The sequence below is a fragment of the Pseudopodoces humilis genome, chromosome 15, assembly GCF_049639895.1.
Source record: "Pseudopodoces humilis isolate 2021_Gansu_Grassland_sample_001 chromosome 15, ASM4963989v1, whole genome shotgun sequence".
Taxonomy (NCBI): Eukaryota; Metazoa; Chordata; class Aves; order Passeriformes; family Paridae; genus Pseudopodoces; species Pseudopodoces humilis.
The window spans coordinates 1,692,727-1,712,107 of NC_142214.1; the positions used below are offsets into that span (position 1 = coordinate 1,692,727).

At 41.9% G+C, this 19,381-nt stretch overlaps 1 protein-coding gene and 1 long non-coding RNA gene across 2 annotated transcripts in view; one reads left to right on the forward strand and one right to left on the reverse strand.

Annotated features, from left to right (window-relative positions):
* DIAPH2 (diaphanous related formin 2) overlaps positions 1–10,413 on the reverse strand; it is a 169,719-nt gene extending 159,306 nt beyond the window's left edge. The window contains exon 1 of the mRNA XM_088062749.1: positions 10,178–10,413. Coding sequence (XP_087918875.1) covers positions 10,178–10,294 — 117 coding nt within the window. The 5' untranslated portion in view covers positions 10,295–10,413. The remainder of the gene's footprint in view (positions 1–10,177) is intronic.
* Positions 10,414–18,983: 8,570 nt separating this feature from the next.
* The window catches only part of LOC148183051 (uncharacterized), a 43,961-nt gene continuing 43,563 nt past the window's right edge, over positions 18,984–19,381 (forward strand). Inside the window, exon 1 of the long non-coding RNA XR_015773861.1 lies at positions 18,984–19,000. This is a non-coding gene — a long non-coding RNA (uncharacterized LOC148183051). The remainder of the gene's footprint in view (positions 19,001–19,381) is intronic.

Below are 19,381 nucleotides of genomic sequence, written 5' to 3' on the forward strand. Positions count from 1 at the left end.
GCTTTTCAAAAGTGTGGTTGACTTGAGCTTTGAGCTTTTAGGGAGCATAGCTTTTGTTTTTTTGCTATAATATTATTGTGAAGTGCTTCTGAACAGTTAAACTGGAAGAACAATGCCAAAACAATTCCTGACACAGTCAGTAAGTGCAGACTTGATCTCAATTTTCTGCTTCGATACAAGCAGTGGGATTGAGCTCTTTACTTCCATCCTGGTGGCAGCACAAAGCAGTTTTGCTGGATGGCAATACTTGACGTGCACTGAATTGCTGCTCATCTTCTGCCCCTGCTCCTGGCTCTCCTGAGCTTTTCATTCTGACACTGGGGAGCCGCTGGGATTAAGTAAGAGCTGCTCTACAGCTCTGAGTTTGGGCAACGAAGAGACATGAGAACAGGACTCCTTTTATGCCTCACTTGCTCAAGAGACACCTTTTTCATTATGACTATGAAGAACAAGATTCACCTTTGCTCCAACTGAACTGCAATCTTATATTTTACCCTTTTAACAACAAGCACACTTGGAACCTGGAATTAATCTTTTGTTGTAACCTAAATGTTTTCTCTCAAGAGGAGCAACTTAAAAGAGTTGGTTTGAAATTATCTTAAAAAACGAAGCAGAAACTGCTTTGAGAAATTTCCTCACTTTTTTTTTTATTTCTGCTTCCTCTATGACAGTTAATGCAAGGATAATCCAACATCCCTGCCCAGGGAGAGGCTCTGGTTCTGTCAGCTTCTCTTGCTGTTCTGTGCAGAGATAGTTTTGGTAAGATTCTTTTGCTGCATGCTGGTGGTTGCGCAGAACACCTCTTGCTCTTGTGGGTGCAGTAAACACTGAAATAAGTGTCAGACTCCATTTGGATTTTCCTACAAAACCATTTGAGACGTTCCTTGTAAGTAGAATACATTGCCTTTGATAGACTTTGAGAAAGTGAGAACATGTGTAGCTGCTTGGTTTGGGTTGTTTTGGAAGTAGTAAGAAAATCCAACCAACCAAAACACAGCCCACAAACAAACTGGCAGCAGAAGGGATGCAGTGAGCCAAAGGAGCTGGAATTCCTTGTGAAGACCATTCATTTTGTCTGCACTCTTGGAACATGGAATTTAGAACATGGTCACAGGGATCATGTCAACAAATTCTTAGAATAATGTTGCCTGTCTTCCAAGACAGACCTACAGTAAAGAGCAAGCACTTAATCACAGCAGTATTTGATCCTTACATTACAACAAGTTGACGGTAAAGTCACTTTTTTCTCCCTTAATAATAAATGATGTGATACTAAAACTTGGAAAAATGAGCAGTGCTGCTGTCATAGCAGGGAACTCTGGCTTCTCCTCAAAGAGCTGAAAATCAAGGTTGAATAATTTCCACAGGCATGGACCATAAACCATGGACTCAGCAGGCAAAGAATATGGGGTTAAACAATGTACAGCTGCTGTGTCACACAAAAGGTCCTTCTGTTCTTTTCCCTATTCTTTCCTGTTTATAACAGCATCCTTGAAAGATTATTTGTCCTTTCGGGAAGTAGGAAATGAAGCACCATGTGAACAGGCAGGAATTACACTGTATTTAATAATGAGGAATCCCATGGTATCATTTCACTTCAGTACAGGTGAGAGTCCCTATTAAGGAGGAATTCAGGACAATTAGAGAAACTTGTCAGAGATTATGGAGAACCTATAGTTTTCTGCTAAAGGAGATATGGAAAAAAAATTATGTTTTATCTTAGTATTAAAGAGTTAAACATGCTTTGGCTACCCCAGAACACTCACATGAATTTCATAAAGGTTTTTCACCAAACAATTCTTTTGAAATAGCAAATATTAACTGATGGGATTACTGCTTATCTTAGAAGTCATTCAGGAATTATTCTGAATCACAGAAGACTATAAACTAACCTTAAAGGATTTAGGAAGCCTGTCCTATCCACCCAAGCTTTGTATGAAGTTCAAATAAGAATGCATATTAAAAATGCAAATTGCATTTCTGGTTTACAAGCAGAAAGCAAAACCTTCTGCTGCACTGGTTACCTTTCTAGTTTGGGAACATCACCATGCTACAATAAACTGGAGGATGAAAAAATTCACTGCTGTAAAATATACCTCAGTGTGTACAAAATGAGATAGCAAAGCTGCTGCAGCTCCCTAAGAGGGGCAGAGCCAGCCTGAAGGATCGCAGGAGGCCGAGTTTGTGTCAGCTCTGAAACTTGGCCATCTAACCTGGGGTTACCCTTTGAGTTCCAGCCTTTGTGCTCAAACCTTTTATTTCTCATTTACACACTAAAAGTGGCTGGCACAAAAATTAAAACATGCCAGTGGATACACCAGTGTATATTAACAGCCTGATGTGCTGATGCCTTCTTTCTTCTTTATGGAAATTCTTACCTGTTCTAATACAACTGGGACATACAACCACTTCAACTCTTAATAACTGTCAAGCTCTCGTCTACTCATGTACTCACACAGTTACAAATGCAAACATCCAGCACAGCTCCCATTATGAAACCAAAGTATTTCAGAAGTTACTCCAATTTAATAGACAAAAATAATTCACAGCAAGAGAAAGAACATGAAGAACCAAAATGCAGACAGGAAAGCAGAAAACTTTATACTGCATGAGAATTAACAGCTTGTATTCTGTTATTAGGAGCTAGAATCTAATGAATCTCATGTTGGCTCTGTATTTCTTTCTGACAAAGCTGCACTCATTAAAAAACACTAAACCACAGGCATCCTTAAAGGTCATTATAACAACCATCATTAGCTCCTACCATATTAAGAAGGAGTAATGAAGTGCAGAACTACCATTTTTCCTGACCAAAGTACTTATTTTGCCTTGTTCCACCATCCCTGAGAGCCCAAACTGAGTTTACACAGAGCCACTTGTGAACACGAAACCAACTAATTGTGACAAGAAGGTGTCCATGGGGACATGGAAGGTCTCAGGTTATTTCCTCCCATCTTCATGCCTACACACGCAGCATGGTGCAGTTTGTTTATGTGACCCCAGCCAGGACAAAGTTGTTAATGTTTGACCAGCTAATCCCTGAACAAAGAATCAGGCTTGTGTCCCTCAAACCAACCTGCACCCACCAATCCTGCAATTCTCTCAGCCTAAAATTACAGCTCCTGCTCTCCTGGCTGTAGAGCAACAGTCCTGCAGCACCAGGGGCTGGGATTCTACAGCACTATTCCCCAAATACTTGAAAATTATTATTTAAAAACTTCTAAACTGTGAGGTAGAAGCACTCAAAGTTCCACAATCCTCAAGCAAGTTCTTCTGTATTTATTCTCACTCAAAAGGACAAACTAAATATGTTAATGGGGTCTTGTAATAAAAAGAAAAGTTCCTATTTCCACTATAAGTAGGGCAGCAGTGTGTTAATGCATATATATTTACACACACACAAAAATCACTAAGCAGTACAAGGCAAAACTTTTTCCAATAACATTGTTTTGCATTAGTCACTTTTACACTAACATTTTCCACCTTCAAAACAAGTTTAAACTGTTATAAATAACAAATATTTTTAGTAGCACTATGCAAAGAACACTTGCAGGCAGCAGACACATCAGACATTCACCACATTGATTACTTTCTCCAATGATTTTCTCTGAGGATCACTCAAAGGAAGGGAACCCAACAAGAAAGCTGCCTGCCCTGTTCTCACTCTCCCAAGAGTTCTCTGTTTATGCAGGAGGAGCCTCTATCCATTAGAACTCCTCAGAACATTTCTGCCTTACACAACACGCAAGGTGTGGTGACATTACACTGTGCACAACACCTTCAGGCCAAATATTACCACACCCAGGTAAGCTAAAAACCTTCAGGAGCTGTATCAAACCATAGAATTCCCATCTGTGCATTGTTCCACAATTGAACTGTCAAGGTATTTCTCCATTTCTATAAATCGGAAGAGCCCATGATTTAGACACAATGATATTGTATGTTATAATATAATTTCATTGTCACAGCAGAGCCTTCTCAGATCCGTGAACATGACACCATGTCCAGCTCAAGAGCTATCATGAGAAGAGGGCTGAAAAGCAGACAATTTCATGGAAGTGGTGGATGAACTTCAGGCAAATTCATCCAATAGGAGGAATTACAATGTGCCATAACTCCAGTTTATTAGTTCTACAAATAATCAAAGCAGAGCAAATAGTAAAGGAGTGGCTCTGACAGGTTCTTGTTTGTCCCACTGCCACACCAAACTTGTGCCAGAAGAGCACCATGGAGAGTGCCAAAGCCCATCCTGCTCCCTACAAGAGCCACTTCTTTGAGTGGCACCCCTTTCTCCCACACAATTAATTGTTACCAGCTGTAACATTGTCTTGCAGGCTGTGTTAGGGTTACCTCTGTACACAACATCCCACCTACACTTTCAAGTGGGAATCCTTGAGGTGCTCAGTCTACCACTACTGCAGCAAAAAGCCACTTCATGCACAAGACTTGAAAATCAGTTTGATACCAAACCAATACACAAATTTAAGACAAGTTAGTTTTGCCTACCTGGAGCTTTATCAATTATTACTACACAAATGCTAAAGGTTTTTCAATTGTTAATCTCTCAAAATTATCTGCTCTATCACCGCAGCCAATTTTAAGAAAAAAAAACCCCTTATTTCCTCCTAAACAAAGTTACTGCATTATTTAAAAAAAAAAATACTGAATGTAAGGAATTATATACAACTTGCAAACAACTACATAGAACCATTTGTTTTAGTAATTTCCTAACTTCTTGTGCATTCAGGTTGAACAAGTAAACAGATGAAGAACAAACTCAAATCGACAGTTGCTCCAGCAGCAACTGACATTGCTCGTTGTCCTCTGAATTTGGACAAGGATGAAAAGCATCAGAAGGATGTTATTACCCATTACTGCTTTATTGTTTACTTCTAGAGAACTGCAAGCGATGCAGAAGATATCAAGTTATTTTGTGACCCACTCCAAGTTTTTAGGCAGATTTTGTTCCTTCTGCTGGCTGACCAGCAATGCCAGTGTCACTGGGATTACAGGCTGCTTGGACACCAGAATCAAAACCTGAGCACCTGGGTATTGAGCACCGTGCTGCCTCAAGTCTCAGAAAGCAGCACTTGCATTTGCTGTGCACAGTTCTCACAGCTGCCTTTCCCTTGGCCTGGGTGGGATCTGCTTTGTTTGCAAAGCTTCCTGTCGTGTACAGAAGTGCTCTACGGTTTTGTCTTACAAGGACTAGCTCAGGAAGTTTAATTACCACAGATAGGTTTATCACTGTCTCTATCACCTCACTCACAGTGTCAATAGCAATTCCCATTAAAAGCCAAAGCATTTACCTAAACATCAGCACCAAGCATGCCCTACCCTCCCATGTCAGCAGCAGTGCCTGACCAGAATAGTTCTAATTATTAATCTAATAATTAAATCTAATTATTAATTCAGAAACTTCATAAGACATTACTTTTACTCTTCAGCAATGGTTGCAGCACTCTAGATAACTTCACTTGCTGGAATATCCTGACTTGGATCTAAGAAGAGCAAGAGTCTTTTAGAACACAAGCATTTTGGGGCACTTTTTGCTCAAGCATACACTTGAAACAAGAACTCTGCAGGCAGGCACAGATTTCACTCAGAGACACTAGGATTTCAAATGTAAGACATTTGAGCTGATTGCCAAAAATCTCTGCTCAACCTGACTCACAGCTCACGTATGCAGTACACAGATATCTAAAGAAGTCAGGCAAGAAGCACACAGCTTTTTTTTGTTTTTTGGTGGGTCCTGCAGCACACAGTCTGCCCAACAGGGACTGATAAGCACAACTTAAATCACTCCATTCCTGCACTGATATGGGTGGTGCAACACAGCTGGGAAACCTCCCAAGCACACTCAGCTTACTTCTGTTTTAAAGGAACTTCATAAAAGCTTTTATCCCACTGTTTGATGCCAGGTTATGGCACATTAGTCAGAATGTTGAGTTCCTAGCTTTTGATTCATCTCAAAGCTCATGAGATTTAAAAGACTTCAGTGTTAAGCACAAACAATTCCTGCTTTCAAAACAAAATGTGAGATGCTCCTTGGGTGAATCACCAAATCCACTTGCTCTCCAATTAAAGGAGATCTCTCTTCCCCCTAACAATTTGTTTTGAAAGTTATACAACATCTTCCTCCTAATCTGATTTTAAAGGCCACATCACACTCAGAATAGAGCCCCTCTCAGAAACGTAGTTTGCAATAAGTGGAGAATCCTGCACTGAACAGCTCCCAGCCAGAGCTAGAGGGGTACAGCAGTGTGTGTTAGCATGGCACTGCCCACCAGGCTCTCCTGCTAATCCTGAACTGACAGGAGCCATTAACCTGAATGAAAAACACCACCAAAAGCACTGGCCACAGTCATTTCTAGTGCTCTAAAACCCCCAGAGCACCCCAAATCCTGTTCAGCACCTCTTGTCACGTGCTGACTCAAAGAACCACAGGTGTGGTTCTCATCCTTTTCTCATTGCAGTTCAAACTTCTGCCCAAAAAGCAGGGTCACCCACCAAATTCACATCAGCATGCTAAAGACTCCATCCAGGCTTAGCACTTGGAAACCTCCAGGAACAGTGATTTCAGTGTCTCTGACCAACAAACACATGCTTTAAATTATCTTCCCTTTATGGTCTCATCTCCAGTGACCTCTCCTGCTCTTTTTCATGACCTCTGTCTCCCCTTTTTCTGCCATGAACTTCTGTAAAGTCTGACTTCAACTCCTCAGCCAAAGAGATGCTGAACCTGCCATGCCCTTGGTAAGCTACACCAGCTCTGGCAAACCAGAGCTGACACTCTCAAGCACTTCCCATTTCCTAGGTCCCTGACAGAATTATCTATTCCCCATGTGACTGAAGCATGGAGGAGACCAAAGAACATCTGAGTTAAGCATTAACCAGCAGAGGAATCCCAGCAATCTCCCTGACAACCTTAATTTAGTCTGTTTGGCCTAGCAGAACAGGCATGCTTTAAAACAAGCATAACAAGCGTGTTGCCAAACCCAAGGAACTGCTCTCTGCCACCTCCTGCCAGCCTATTCTCAGGGCTGACGTGAGATCAGATGATTGTTTGCCAAAACAATTCAGATTTGTTCTGCCCATTTCACTGTAAACAAAAATGATGACAAAAATACTAGGCACTTACTCCAACCTCTAGTCCTTAAGCCATTAAAAAAAAATGAGGGAAAAAAACCCTTAAAACACCAACCCAGAGCTCCCTCAGCATCAGTTATGAGTCCAGGTGCTCATAACACTGACTTCAGTAAAATACTCCAGTTTACACACTACTGCTATAAAAAACAGGAACTAAATTCTAATTATGAGGTTCTGTCACATTCAATAAATCGTATGAAACCTGAACACCTCCCTCAATTACCTAAAGCAGAAAATAAATGAGTTAGTAGTTCTGATACAGCTCACCTTTCATTACTTGTGTGTGTACAAAGTCATCAATTGCCTTACAGAGAAATACTTTAAAGCATTGCTTTCCTTCCCAGCACAGATTCTCTCCCAACAGCCCAGTCCTACTTCCTGACAGTCAGGAAAAAGTGCCACTGATCAGGCTGCAGCCCCTAAAACCCCACAAACAACCCACTGCACTTTGCAGGCCAAGCACCACAGCACACCTTTCAAATGAAGAGAGCAGGGAAATCAAAACCTCCCACCTTTCTATTCTAGTTTCCCTTCCCTCAGGATAATGACTTCAGTTCCTAGCCCTCTGTCACCTAGAGCCATTTTTATCATATAAAAATCATTCCCCTGGACTTCTTCCCAAGGATTTGCCTAATTTCAGCTACTGTGCCAGGAACCAAAAATACTTTCTCCTCTCCGTGTAGCTGCACAGCCTCTCCCACCAAGCCCTTGCTCAGCACTCCCCTGGATGTGTGAAATAAGTTCTGGGAAGAGGCACACTCCTGTCAGCACACTCAGAGCTCCCTGAATCCCACCCAGCACATGACAGAGCCCAGGTTGATTCATCTCTCAAACTCCACTGAAACTTGATGAATTGTAAGTTACAAAAATGACCTAAGAAAATCTCCACACCCAACTGTGAGGAACTTTGTAAAGGAACTTGGTGACACTCACAAAACAGCGTGGCTTCTTTGCCACAAGTCCCAAAACACCTTTCTCTTACTTGCACAAGGCAGAGAACAGGGATGAGGTGCAAAAGTGCTCTCCCAGTGTCTGAACACATTGCCAGCCTCAGCAGAACAACTCCTCATTCAAAATTAAAGCCAGAAGAATTTTGTAGGATTACTTTCCTGTATAATGGATGAGGCCTTTCCTTGATTACAGGCTTGTTCTTCCCTTACAACCCACGGCAATTGCTGATAAATCTGCCTGTCCAGTCACCCCAACTCAATTTAAAGCACACCTGACTCGGACTCCTTTTTCTCCCTCAAAAGTAAATCTCTGTTCATGTCAGGTTGATGAAGTATTTGTGTACATCACGTCCAGAGTGAAAAAACACACCTTCCTGTTCAACCCCCTCACTCAATTATACCATCAAAGGCCAGTCACTTATCCCAGAGCAAAACTATCTTTCAGAATGCTCTGATTTGAGCAACATATCCCTGCTCTGATCCATGGTGCTGCTGGACTGTAATCATCCACCCCCTCAAGAAACAAAAGCATATTACTGTGAATGAAGTCAAATAATAACATCATGTTCTTTTTTTCCACTAAAGGGAACAATGAAAGTTTATTCTAGGGATTCTAGAATAACAATAGGCCATGCAATGGAAATAGTCATCCTGTTCAATCCAATTTTGAGCTCATTTCACTTTGATTTTTCAGGCTGTGAGTTTCTATCAGAATGGAGTTCTCTTCTACTAGAGCAAAATTAAAATTTATTTTCACAGCTTCCAATAGAAGCACTTCCCTGGGTGATTTTCAAATCAGTTCCCTGCAGGAATCCTCAGGCAGCCTTCTTAGCTACTTCAGCAGGAAGCTGTAAAGGTAATATAAACATACCCAACGGTGTTGTTTATACAAAGCTCATCCTACACAAGGAAACAAGAGTTTGTTTCCAATAACACCATGAAAAAAAACAAGACACCATATTTGATAGTCTTTTGCCAAAATATACATGGTCACTCTTCATACAAGCACAGTTCAAGTCATTTGGGCTCCTGACTGTCATCCTCTGAAACAATTACAACTTTCAGTAACTTCCTATGCCTCAGTGCTATATATTTACCAACTTTCCCATACTCTAACTTCATCTTCAGTGACAAAAAACAAACAAACCAAGAAACCCCCAAACAAACAACAAAAACCCAAACTGCAGTTGTCAGGCTGACTACCTCTAAGCTCTAAACTTCAATGTTAACTTAGTTTCACCAGCATCTGGGAAAACCCTGGAAACAGGTTAAATCAAGTTTGTAACTAGTACTCTCTCCAAGGAGAAGACTCAGGAGTTTTAAAGGTCTGCTACACTGTTGCTCTTGGAAATACAACCAAGAACTGAGCTAAATGGAGTTGATTTCAACGCGTGAAAGTGACAAATGGAAACAATCGAAGGTGAACACTGGCACATGAGCTGGTTCTGCTTCTGAAACATTTATCAACTGTGGGGCAACCCAGTGATGCTGCCTTGAACTCCACCTGTATTTCGACTTATCAGGTTTGTCAGCAAAATAAATCAAAGAGCACAGCTACAATACACAAACTGCCGTCCTAAAGGGGTGTTACGTACAAAAACAAAACAAAAAAAAAAAAAGTCCCAGGTATTTTTTAAATTCTTTTCCCTTTAAGGGAGCCGTTCCATTGGTAAGCAGGTGGTTTGCATCATGGTCAGCAGCGTTCTGGATTGTTCACACAGAGCGAGCCGCACCCCGCGCTGTCACCGCGGCGGGGCCGGGGCTGCGGAGCAGCGCTGTCCCCATCCCTGTCCCTGTCCCCATCCCCGGCCGAGCGTGGCAATTCCCACGGCCCGTGCTCCAGCGCCCACCCCCGCGGGCAGCGGCCCCGCGGCCCGGCCCTTCTGAGCGCTGCCTCTGCGAGGAGCCCCCCGAAACGCCCCCGGAACCCCGGCGGCTTTAAACGCCTTTAATCCCCGGAAAGGCTCCCCCGCCCCTGGCCGTGCATTCCCCGCTGGAAGCGCCGCATCCGCGCCCCCTCCTGCCGCTCCTCCTCCCCGAGCCCGGGCCGTCCCCCGCCCGCCCGGCAGCGCGCTCACCAGCTTGGGCTTGTTCCGGCTCTCCTCTTCCGCGGCGCGCCCGCCGCGCTTCGCGTTCATCCTGCCGGAGCCCAGCGCCTCCTCACCGCCCGCGCCCGGAGCCGCGTGTCCGTCCATGGCTCCGCGGGGCTGCCGCTGTGCTGTGCTGTACTGTGCTGTGCTGTGCCGAGCGCTCACGGCCGCTCCGGCCCCATGGGCCCCCCGCGCCCGCTCCTCCCGGGGCGGCTCCGCTGCTGCCCCGGCCCCGCCGCGCATGCGCACGGCCCGCCCGAGCCGCCGCGCCTGCGCGCGCCTGCGCAGGGCATGGCGGAGCCCTGAGGGGAGCCCGGAACGCCCCCGGCCGCCCTGCCGGGATTTATGGCTCCGGGAGCGAGTTCTTCCCAGCCCTGCCATGGGCGGCGTCACTTTCCGCCGGCCCAGGTGTCCGCACGCCCCGTCTCACCTGGCCTTGGGCTTGCCCAGGGATGGGACGGCCGCAGCTGTTCACAATCTGTGCTGAGGCCTCCCCGTGCTCACAGGGGATAATATCCTAATACCGTAATATCTCATCTAAACCTCCGCTCTTTCAGCGTGAACCCATTCCCCTGTGTCCTGTCACCGCGTGCTTTTGTAAATAGTGTTGCCCCGTCTTTGGTGAAAGTTGCGGGCAGGTTCTGGAAGGTCCCTTGGGCCCCCCAAAGCTGGCTCTCTCTTCTCCAGGATGAGCAATATCCGAAACATCCACCCGTGCTCTACAACAACAAAAAATTGTTTAAACCGTTCCTGTGGATTCCAGAATCCCTTTGGCCGAGCCTCACTGTGCAAACTGAAGGTGTCTCAGAATGCTCAGTATCAGCATGGACAGAGGGAAAATCACGGTTCATCTCTGGTTAATAAAAGTGTCGTGTTGACAGATGTCTTTGTATCAATGTCACGGCTGTTTTTAAAAGAAAAAGACACATTTAGTGGTGGTATAGCTGAATCTGTGCTTGCTGAGTTATGTTGGGACAGCAGTCATGAGCGCCTTCATGATCTGTTTTGGTGGGACAAGGGCAATCCTTTGGAGGCCGCACTCAGATATAAATATATCCGTTTGATATAAATATATCCGTCTGATATAAATATATCCATTTGATATAAATACATCCATTTATTGCCCTCTAGGAGAGGGTCCCAGCTCAGCACTGCTGCCACAGGGGACTGTACTTTTGAACAGGTACGCAGGACAGAATAGTGAATTTCTGCTCTCTGTCTAATACATACAGTGATACAAAGCCTGAGATTCTGGGGGCTCTCTGCATTTCTTGTGACTCTCAGGCTTACCTGAGTACCAGGGGAAATATTTATCTTTAAAATCCAGCAATGAAAACCTGTTGATATAGCCTGACAATACCAGCTTTCAAATAAAATGACAGCTCTAAAACTGGCAGGGCTCTTAAAGTAGAATCTTGGAAGCAGAAGTTAGGAGGTTATAAAATAGGCCAACTCTGTCTAGCTGCTCTGTTCTAAAATTTCCTTTGAGGTTCATCTCTTCATTCCTGTATAAATCTTCCTTTTTTTCATTTTATTAGTTTATGATACCATCTTAACCATACCTAAGTTGGAATGATGAAATTAATAAAGTAATCATGAATTTAATCACTTGTTTGCAATGTCAGGCAATGTATTGTTATTTCCAACTACATCCATTTATAGTTTACAGGATCTCATTCTGCAGCAACAGTTTAACAATGGTTAGTTAAAAAGAAAGGCTCAAGTCTAGTTTTTTCGTCTTTTCAATTAGCTCTAATGACCATTTTGCACTTTCTCTGCTGCCTCTATTTTTCTGTATTAAGCAGCACCCATATCTGGAGCACAAAGTTCAGTCAGTCAGAGAAAACAGAATAATTTCCAACAGCCTGGCATCTCTATGCACAAATTTAAGAGTTTTTAAGCCAAATTCTTTAGCCCTGTTTGTTCAGCACAACTCTTAAATGCTCAAGAACTTTTTGTCCTCAATTTTTCTAAATTTGCCACAGTGCTGCTCACACTGCATTAGCCAAGTGTTCTTCAGTAAACCTTTACATTGAACTGACCTCTAAAATTCAGGAGCAGCTGGCACAACATGCCAAAAATAATTTGTGGTTTGAGGGAAAGCAAGTGCACGTGTGAGAAATCGAGAAAATTGAGCAAATGTACGGTCAGGCCTTTAGTTATTTTAGTTTTGATGGAGTGAAACTCAGATCACATTCCTGATTTTAGCAAAACATAAAGAAACCCATCTGAAGTCAGGTATGGGGACACCACACATCACTGAAAACACAGGAGATTTGTTGTTTTAGTGCTGGTACATTGTAATTTCTGTACCCTTGTCTGAGTGATGGAGAAAAGACGTGCAGCCATCAGGCTGCAGCTGCATCATGTGATGAAAAGTCATCCCACAGCTGCTCTTAGTTCCCCTTCCTGCCTTTGCCTGCTCTCCTGGGACAGATGGCTGCTTGCTTAGCAGAGTTATGTCATTTTTTTAACTCTGATTTACAAATGCTTTGCAAGTCTCCATTTGGGGTTTTCAGCTGTGGCTTAAAACTGTTGTTTGTGTTGTACAAAACATTGCTACAGGATTTGCTGGAAACCTGCTTTTGGAAAGCTTGCTATAGATCCAGTGTCATTAGATCCACTTCACAGCCTCCTCAGCAGAAGTTAAAGCCTGTGGTTTTCTGGTTGAAAATGGTTTTAGTCCTACTGCTGCATTGTAGTGTTCTTCCCCCACCCCACCCCAGTTTCTAGGATTGAGAAGCAAATATTCTGTGTATGAACCAAGGACCTTTCTGACCATACAAACTCTGCAGGTAATTCCAAGCAAAAGGAGTGAAGAGAAATAATGTAGCTATCCCAGTTAGGAAAAATTTACATGGAAAAGCCCCGCAACAGCAAAAGGAAACAAAGAAAAACTCTCCAGAAAACCACAACTCTGCTTAAGGCAAGCAGACAAACCTCATTTTGGCAGACACTGCAGTGCAGCGTTTTGGATCAACTCCGAGAGCAACAGTGTGGCCTGAGGGTGGAAACGAGTAGTTGTACAAACTGTTCTTAACTTGGCTTCGTCTCTGAAACAAATGGATTTCAGAACTATTTATTACAAATATCATTTCACATCACTGCAAACATGTCACTCCAAAAAGCCACTGCTCTGTAGGTTTCATGTGGAATCTTAGTCCCAGTCAGTCACACAACCACAGCAGCTCACAGAGATCCCACAATTACCTTACAGCAAAATGATCAGACCCTGATAAGCATGAGGTATCCTGAGCATCCCCAAAACGTGCATTATTTTATATCTGAACTGATGAAATAGTCCTTTGAGGATGACTGGCTAACCCAGAAGTGTGAGATCTTACAGCTCTGAACATTCTCCCTCTAAACAGACCAAAAGTTCAATCATGCAAGGTTGCAGAAGGCACTCACTCTGAGTCTATCCAAAAAGGAAAATTATTCTGGATTTATGAGAATTCATAATTCAGTAGTAGAGTTTCTATTTCCCAGAGAAAGCAGAGGCTTCTGCTTGAAAAATGCAGTTGACAGATCACCATAACAGCAAATTCAATTTTCAGTCCCTGGGAAATGTTCTGTTCTCCACATTTCTAGAATTGAAGAAGAAAGTTAACAGTGTTGTAGTCTTTGTTCTAACTGCACTGGAGGGAAAAAAAAGGAAGAAAAAAGTAATTACTCTGTATGCTACCAGAAAAGAAAACACACAGTGTTTAACTCAACCACAAACAGGAAATATGTTGCTAAGCCACCCAGCAGTACATTCCCAGCTTTTCATCCAGAAATCCTATGTCATTAGCACAACCACTGTGCCACAGCAAACACACCACAACCCTTCCCCTGCTCCTGTTCAGCTGGAAGCTCTTCTCTCTTCATCAGTGGCATCACTGCAGTCAGTTTTTGTTCTCCTTTTTGCAGTTTTAGTTGGAATCAATTTAAATGTAGGAATTTTTAAAAATTCCTGAATTTATCCTCAGAAGGAAATCAGGCTAAGCTTGTTTACAGTGCATGACAATATGGTAAATAACAAGAAAAGCTTGGGGTTGAATAACTTATCTTAACAGGTGGGAAAATAGGATTAGAAGTATCAACTGCTGAGCAATTAAAATAAATGAAGAGTGTTAATTGCATATGAATACTCTTTATTGATGAAACTACCTCACTTTCTAAAAATATTCTCTTTGACTACTTAATAAATATTATTTATTTGCAAACTTAAATCCACATAAAATCCACTGACTGATAATTCCAAGAGTTATTTGTTTGCTAAAGCTTTATTTAATCTAAACCATAATTTCCTGGTTTTCTAGAGGCAATAATTGCCATTATATATGTATATATATAACATTCTATAGTGTTTCTGTAAATGAAGCCACAAGAAGTTAGTATCACACATGTATAAAATTTATTAGTGATTCCAAGGTACATTAAAACATCTTATATTAACCTTTCAGCAGTGACATTTCACATTACAATCATGCACAGTATCCCAAATGTTAATTAAAACCGTGGCTGATCCTGAACATTCCTTTAAATGGCTCAGGATGACACTTGAGCAAGGTTAATTCTCCATGGCTGCAGTTTGTTTTTAACCACTGCTCATTTTTTGGGCTTTAAACTTTTCACTTCCAAGATAACTTACACATTTTTCCTTGTAGGAAGGGGAAGTTGAGTTTCCCACCTGTTGTTTAGGAAAGATTTCATGCTCAATATGTTGGAGAGGTAATTGTGCTTACAGCAAACCTCCAGTGGAATCTGCCTGAATCCAGCTCTGATTTAAAATCTGAAGCTGGATGGATTATACCATTATTAAATGATACAGTCAAACCAGGAAATTTACTTGTGTCAAGGCACTTTTTTCATTAAACTAAATATTTTTTTTTAATCTGCAATAAGTCATTAGAGATTTTAATTTACTCCAGTCCAGGGTCCCCTAATACTAATATTAATAATAATAATACTAATACTTAGGAAACAACACATCAATACAGTTTTTAGGTTTATATTTTCCAAAGTGTTACTTCTCTGTTACAATTGAAGCAATGAACTGATTTAGGTGATTTGTGTTGTCACTCTTTTCTCCATTTTGACCACTCAGTCTGTAATTCTAGATCCAAACTAGCTTTATCTTCTCCAAAAGATTTTCTGCTTTCAGGTTTTAACAGAACAGTAGGAAAACAGTTCTTGCTGCATTCATGCTTTTTAGAAACAAGGAATGTATAAAAAAAAGCACAGGATTATTTCAAAGGACAATGTAAAAAATATAAGATTTTTTTTTGCTTGATTTTGGATGTTTCTCACAAGAGAAACTAAGCAAACTGCTGATAAATGAAGTAATGATAATTAGTTAATAATTGATTCTCTTTTTTTTCCCCTTTACCTTTCAAATATCCTATTCCATAGAATAATCAGAACTTTTTGCAGTAGTACTTCTATTTTTTTCCCCAACATTTTATATTCAGGACACATCTGCTCGGTGTGAATAAAACACATTTATGTCTCATAATACTTCATGAGTTTTCTTCCAAGCCTGAAAGAACTGGAGATGATCTGTACAAAGAGAAAAAAAATGTTAACATTGCCACTAAACACTATATCCCAGTTTTTAAACATACAATTATTATTCCTCATATGTGCTACCCAGTTTTTTACAGTACATCTTTTTGATTTAGAGTCAAATCCCAGCAGTGACTGTGGATTTAAATAGAATACTCAAGGTCTCAAGTATTCAAGGTAAAAGCTACTCATTTTTTTACTCTTTTTCTGTCATCTCTGGTGTTTTAGGCCCCCAGCACCTCTGTTTTGTCTGTCTCTGACAGTGCAATTCTGTCATTGTCTGCAGTTCTGCAGAAGGAAACTGAAAAGCTGTTCCTTCCCACTGGGACTTCTTTTTTTTCCCCTTTGAGGGCTTCTGGAAGGTTTTTCTCTCTGTTCTGCACATCTCCCCACAGCCTCTTGGCTGAGTTCACAGCTCCTCTTGCTGTGGGATCTTCCCCAAATTGTTTAGGAAATATCTTTTGATGTTCGTACCTCACAGCACAATTTGCTTCTCAACCATGACTGAACAATCAAAATAAACTCCTTTTATTTACTACAAGGCTTCCCTTGACCACATTCAGCACTTTCTACATGTCCTGTCTTTGTACATCTTCACAGCTTTTCACAAAAACAAAATAGCACAGCCATCCTCTTAATAATCCACATTTCTATAGGTGCCCATGCTCAGAGCATGACAGAACCAAACTGGGTGTTTAATGATCAGGCTGGGAACTTTCCTACTTTGTTTATTTTTTCTACAAAGAAAGCTCTATCACAGTGTTTATATTTTCTGTACATGATACAAACCCCTAACAAATAAGAATTCTACGGTGCAGGGGATGAATAATTATCAGTGGAGTAGTTTGAAATGTCTCTCTCCATAGCCCATACTTCAACAAGCAGACTTCTGGGTGGAAATAAAGTTCATTTTTGTGGAAATAATGCACATGGTGAAGGCATTAGTAATGCTAATGAAGAGCTTCCAGGCAGATGGACAAAAATAGGCCTGATTAAAGCTAAAGATCATGTTAAGAAATCTTTGTTCAAACTGTTCAATAGAAGAATACAATAAAAACTTGTGGAATGTTCAGCCGTGGTCATTGGCTGTTCAGGATATTAATAACAGTTTCACCTACAAGAAAGAGATGGATTTTTATTTTGCATTTGTTCTGCCCTTGTGGGTAGCACTTATCATTTATTGGTGGTGGATGGAGAGGCTTCCATGGCCACATCTGCACCAGAGGTTTTTCCATGGCCATGCTAACTCCACTAAAGCCCATTTTTGGGGAGAATAAAGGGACTTATTTTACATGTGTGTCCTTTTACAGGAGCTAACAGTGGGATTATTTAAACAGCTTCTTTCAAGGGGGATACACCAGTGATAGGATGCAGTTCTTCAGTATGTAAACTAATTTTATTATGTAATTTCATCATGTTATTTAAAAGGCTGACTTAGTTAAATATCCTGAAAAGCAGGTATTGCAGCTTTGAGGAATGAGAAGAATTATGCTCAACAGAGATGTGTTTAGTATACTCCCTGTGTTGATTTTGGTTCACTCAATATTTGGGTTTAACTTAAGAGTGTTTAGTAAGTTGTGCTGAAATCAACTACATGTTTATCTTTTCTGAGGGAAAAACCTGGCTCTGGAGTCAAACATGCATCCTTGTCATCCAGCACAGTTCCAGTAGCATGGGGCTGTGTAAAACACTGCAGAAAACAAGGATCTGCTCTTCTTCTACACTTTTGGCTTGTTCTGAATTATTATCCCTATTGTGTCTGTTAGTTCCTTAAATATTGCTCACAGTGAACTTACTTGTGAAAAGCAAAATTCTGCAACCTGTAATCAAAATTCTCTGCTCGTCCACTTAGTCCTTTTTAGAAATGAATGCAGATGGCATGTGCTAAAATAATGACAGTGAGAAGCAAGATTAACTCTGATCTCCTCCTGCACATGCACAATTGTCTATTTTTAATCAGACAAGTGGCTGAAGCTGAGTTTGAGGCTCAGCCCAAGAGAACACACATTAGACTTCATTTAGTATAAGAAGAGGTGGCTCTCAGGGTGGCAGTGGTTTGTATTTCCCTCACTTTATCCACGTGCAAAGTGGATTTGTTCAGCATCCTTGGCATTTTTTCGTGATACTAAATTAATAAGGGAAAAAAAAAATAGTTCTGAGCTAATCCTCACCTGTAGTGTCCCTTGCTCTGGCAGAGGGAACGGGCACAAATGTGGCAGTGAGGGGTTACCAGGCTAGCAGTAATATTCTCTCACCTTTAACTCTCCACTAACAGTGCTCTGCTTCACGAGATCTGACAGTTTATATTGTGAAAATTGGCAAGGTTTTTATCCTTTCCTGCTGCCACATTGACTTAGGGAGCGACAGCACGAGCCAGGCTGCCACAGTTCTCAGCCATGTGTTTGAGAATCAATAGAAATTGTGGACAGGGCAAAGTCTATAGGCTGAGGGCAAGTTAAGCTCATCAGCCATATCAGTGGGTATTATTGCCTGTTTCTGGGTCAGAACCCTTTGTTATCGTGGTCTTTATTGAGTCTTCAGTGTGAATCCAAAGATGCCAGTGCAGAACCCTCTCCTGCACAGGTCTGTCTGGAGGAACACGAGCCCAAGCACGTGGCAGATGTTTGTTCCCTTGCTCAGTGCATTACAGGAAGGTGACTCAACACTCCAGTGATAAGGGTGGGACAAAAAAAATGCAAGTTTCATGTGTGGGAGAATATAGGTTCCATGTGGTTATTACCCATTTTTTCTTAAGAACCTGATGTTTCTGACAGTGTTAAAATTTCAGAAATGGTATGGAAATCTGTGGATGAAATTGTCCAAGGAGAACATAACAAGAAGAGAGAGTTAAAATCCAGAGGAGAGAGGACTGTAATCTTCACAGACAGCTGGAGAGAGGCCAGACTGTCCACAAGAGGCTCTGAAAGAGAACCAGGAGAAACAAGAGGAGCTCAGGGCCAGGGGTGGCTGTGTCACCTGCTAAAGGTGTCTGATGGCACAGGAAGGGTCAGCATTTCCCAGCTGGACCACAAGGCCCTTCCAGACTTCACTGAGTGCTTTCCCTGCAGTCTAAAGGGGTAGAACTGGCTCTGTGGAATTTGGTGTTCTGTGATGGAAATCATGCTTTATTGTTTGTTGGGGGATTTGTCTCTTTAAATTCCCCAAAGGCCATTTGAACCTCCCACCCCCTAATTAAGGAGATTATTTTAACAACCTGAGGGCAGGGGGAGCATTTTCTCCCTGAGGGCTGCTCCTGTGCAGGTAACAGCTCCCTTGCTTCTGAAGTTTTTGTTGTAAAATTCCTCTTTTTGTATGTTTAGTTCTTACAGTTCTACTAATGGAATGGTATTAGCTGGAAGTTGCTTCAAATTTTTTTGGGCTTTGGTGTCAAGACTTTAAAACCTTTGGACTGCAGTAAAAGGAATTTGGTTCTTTTGTTCCTGCCTGTTACCTGGTGCTTTCTTTTGAGTACACCAAACATTCACGTGCCTGGTGCTAAGTGGATTGCAGAAGTGATCAGAGGTAAAATTTACCTGATTTAAAAAAGCAGCTGATTTTAGCTGAGCTCTTTGAGCTGCCGTGTGCTCTCCCAAATTCCTGCAGTGATTCAGGAGGGGAGATTGGAGAGGAAGAGGAGGCAGA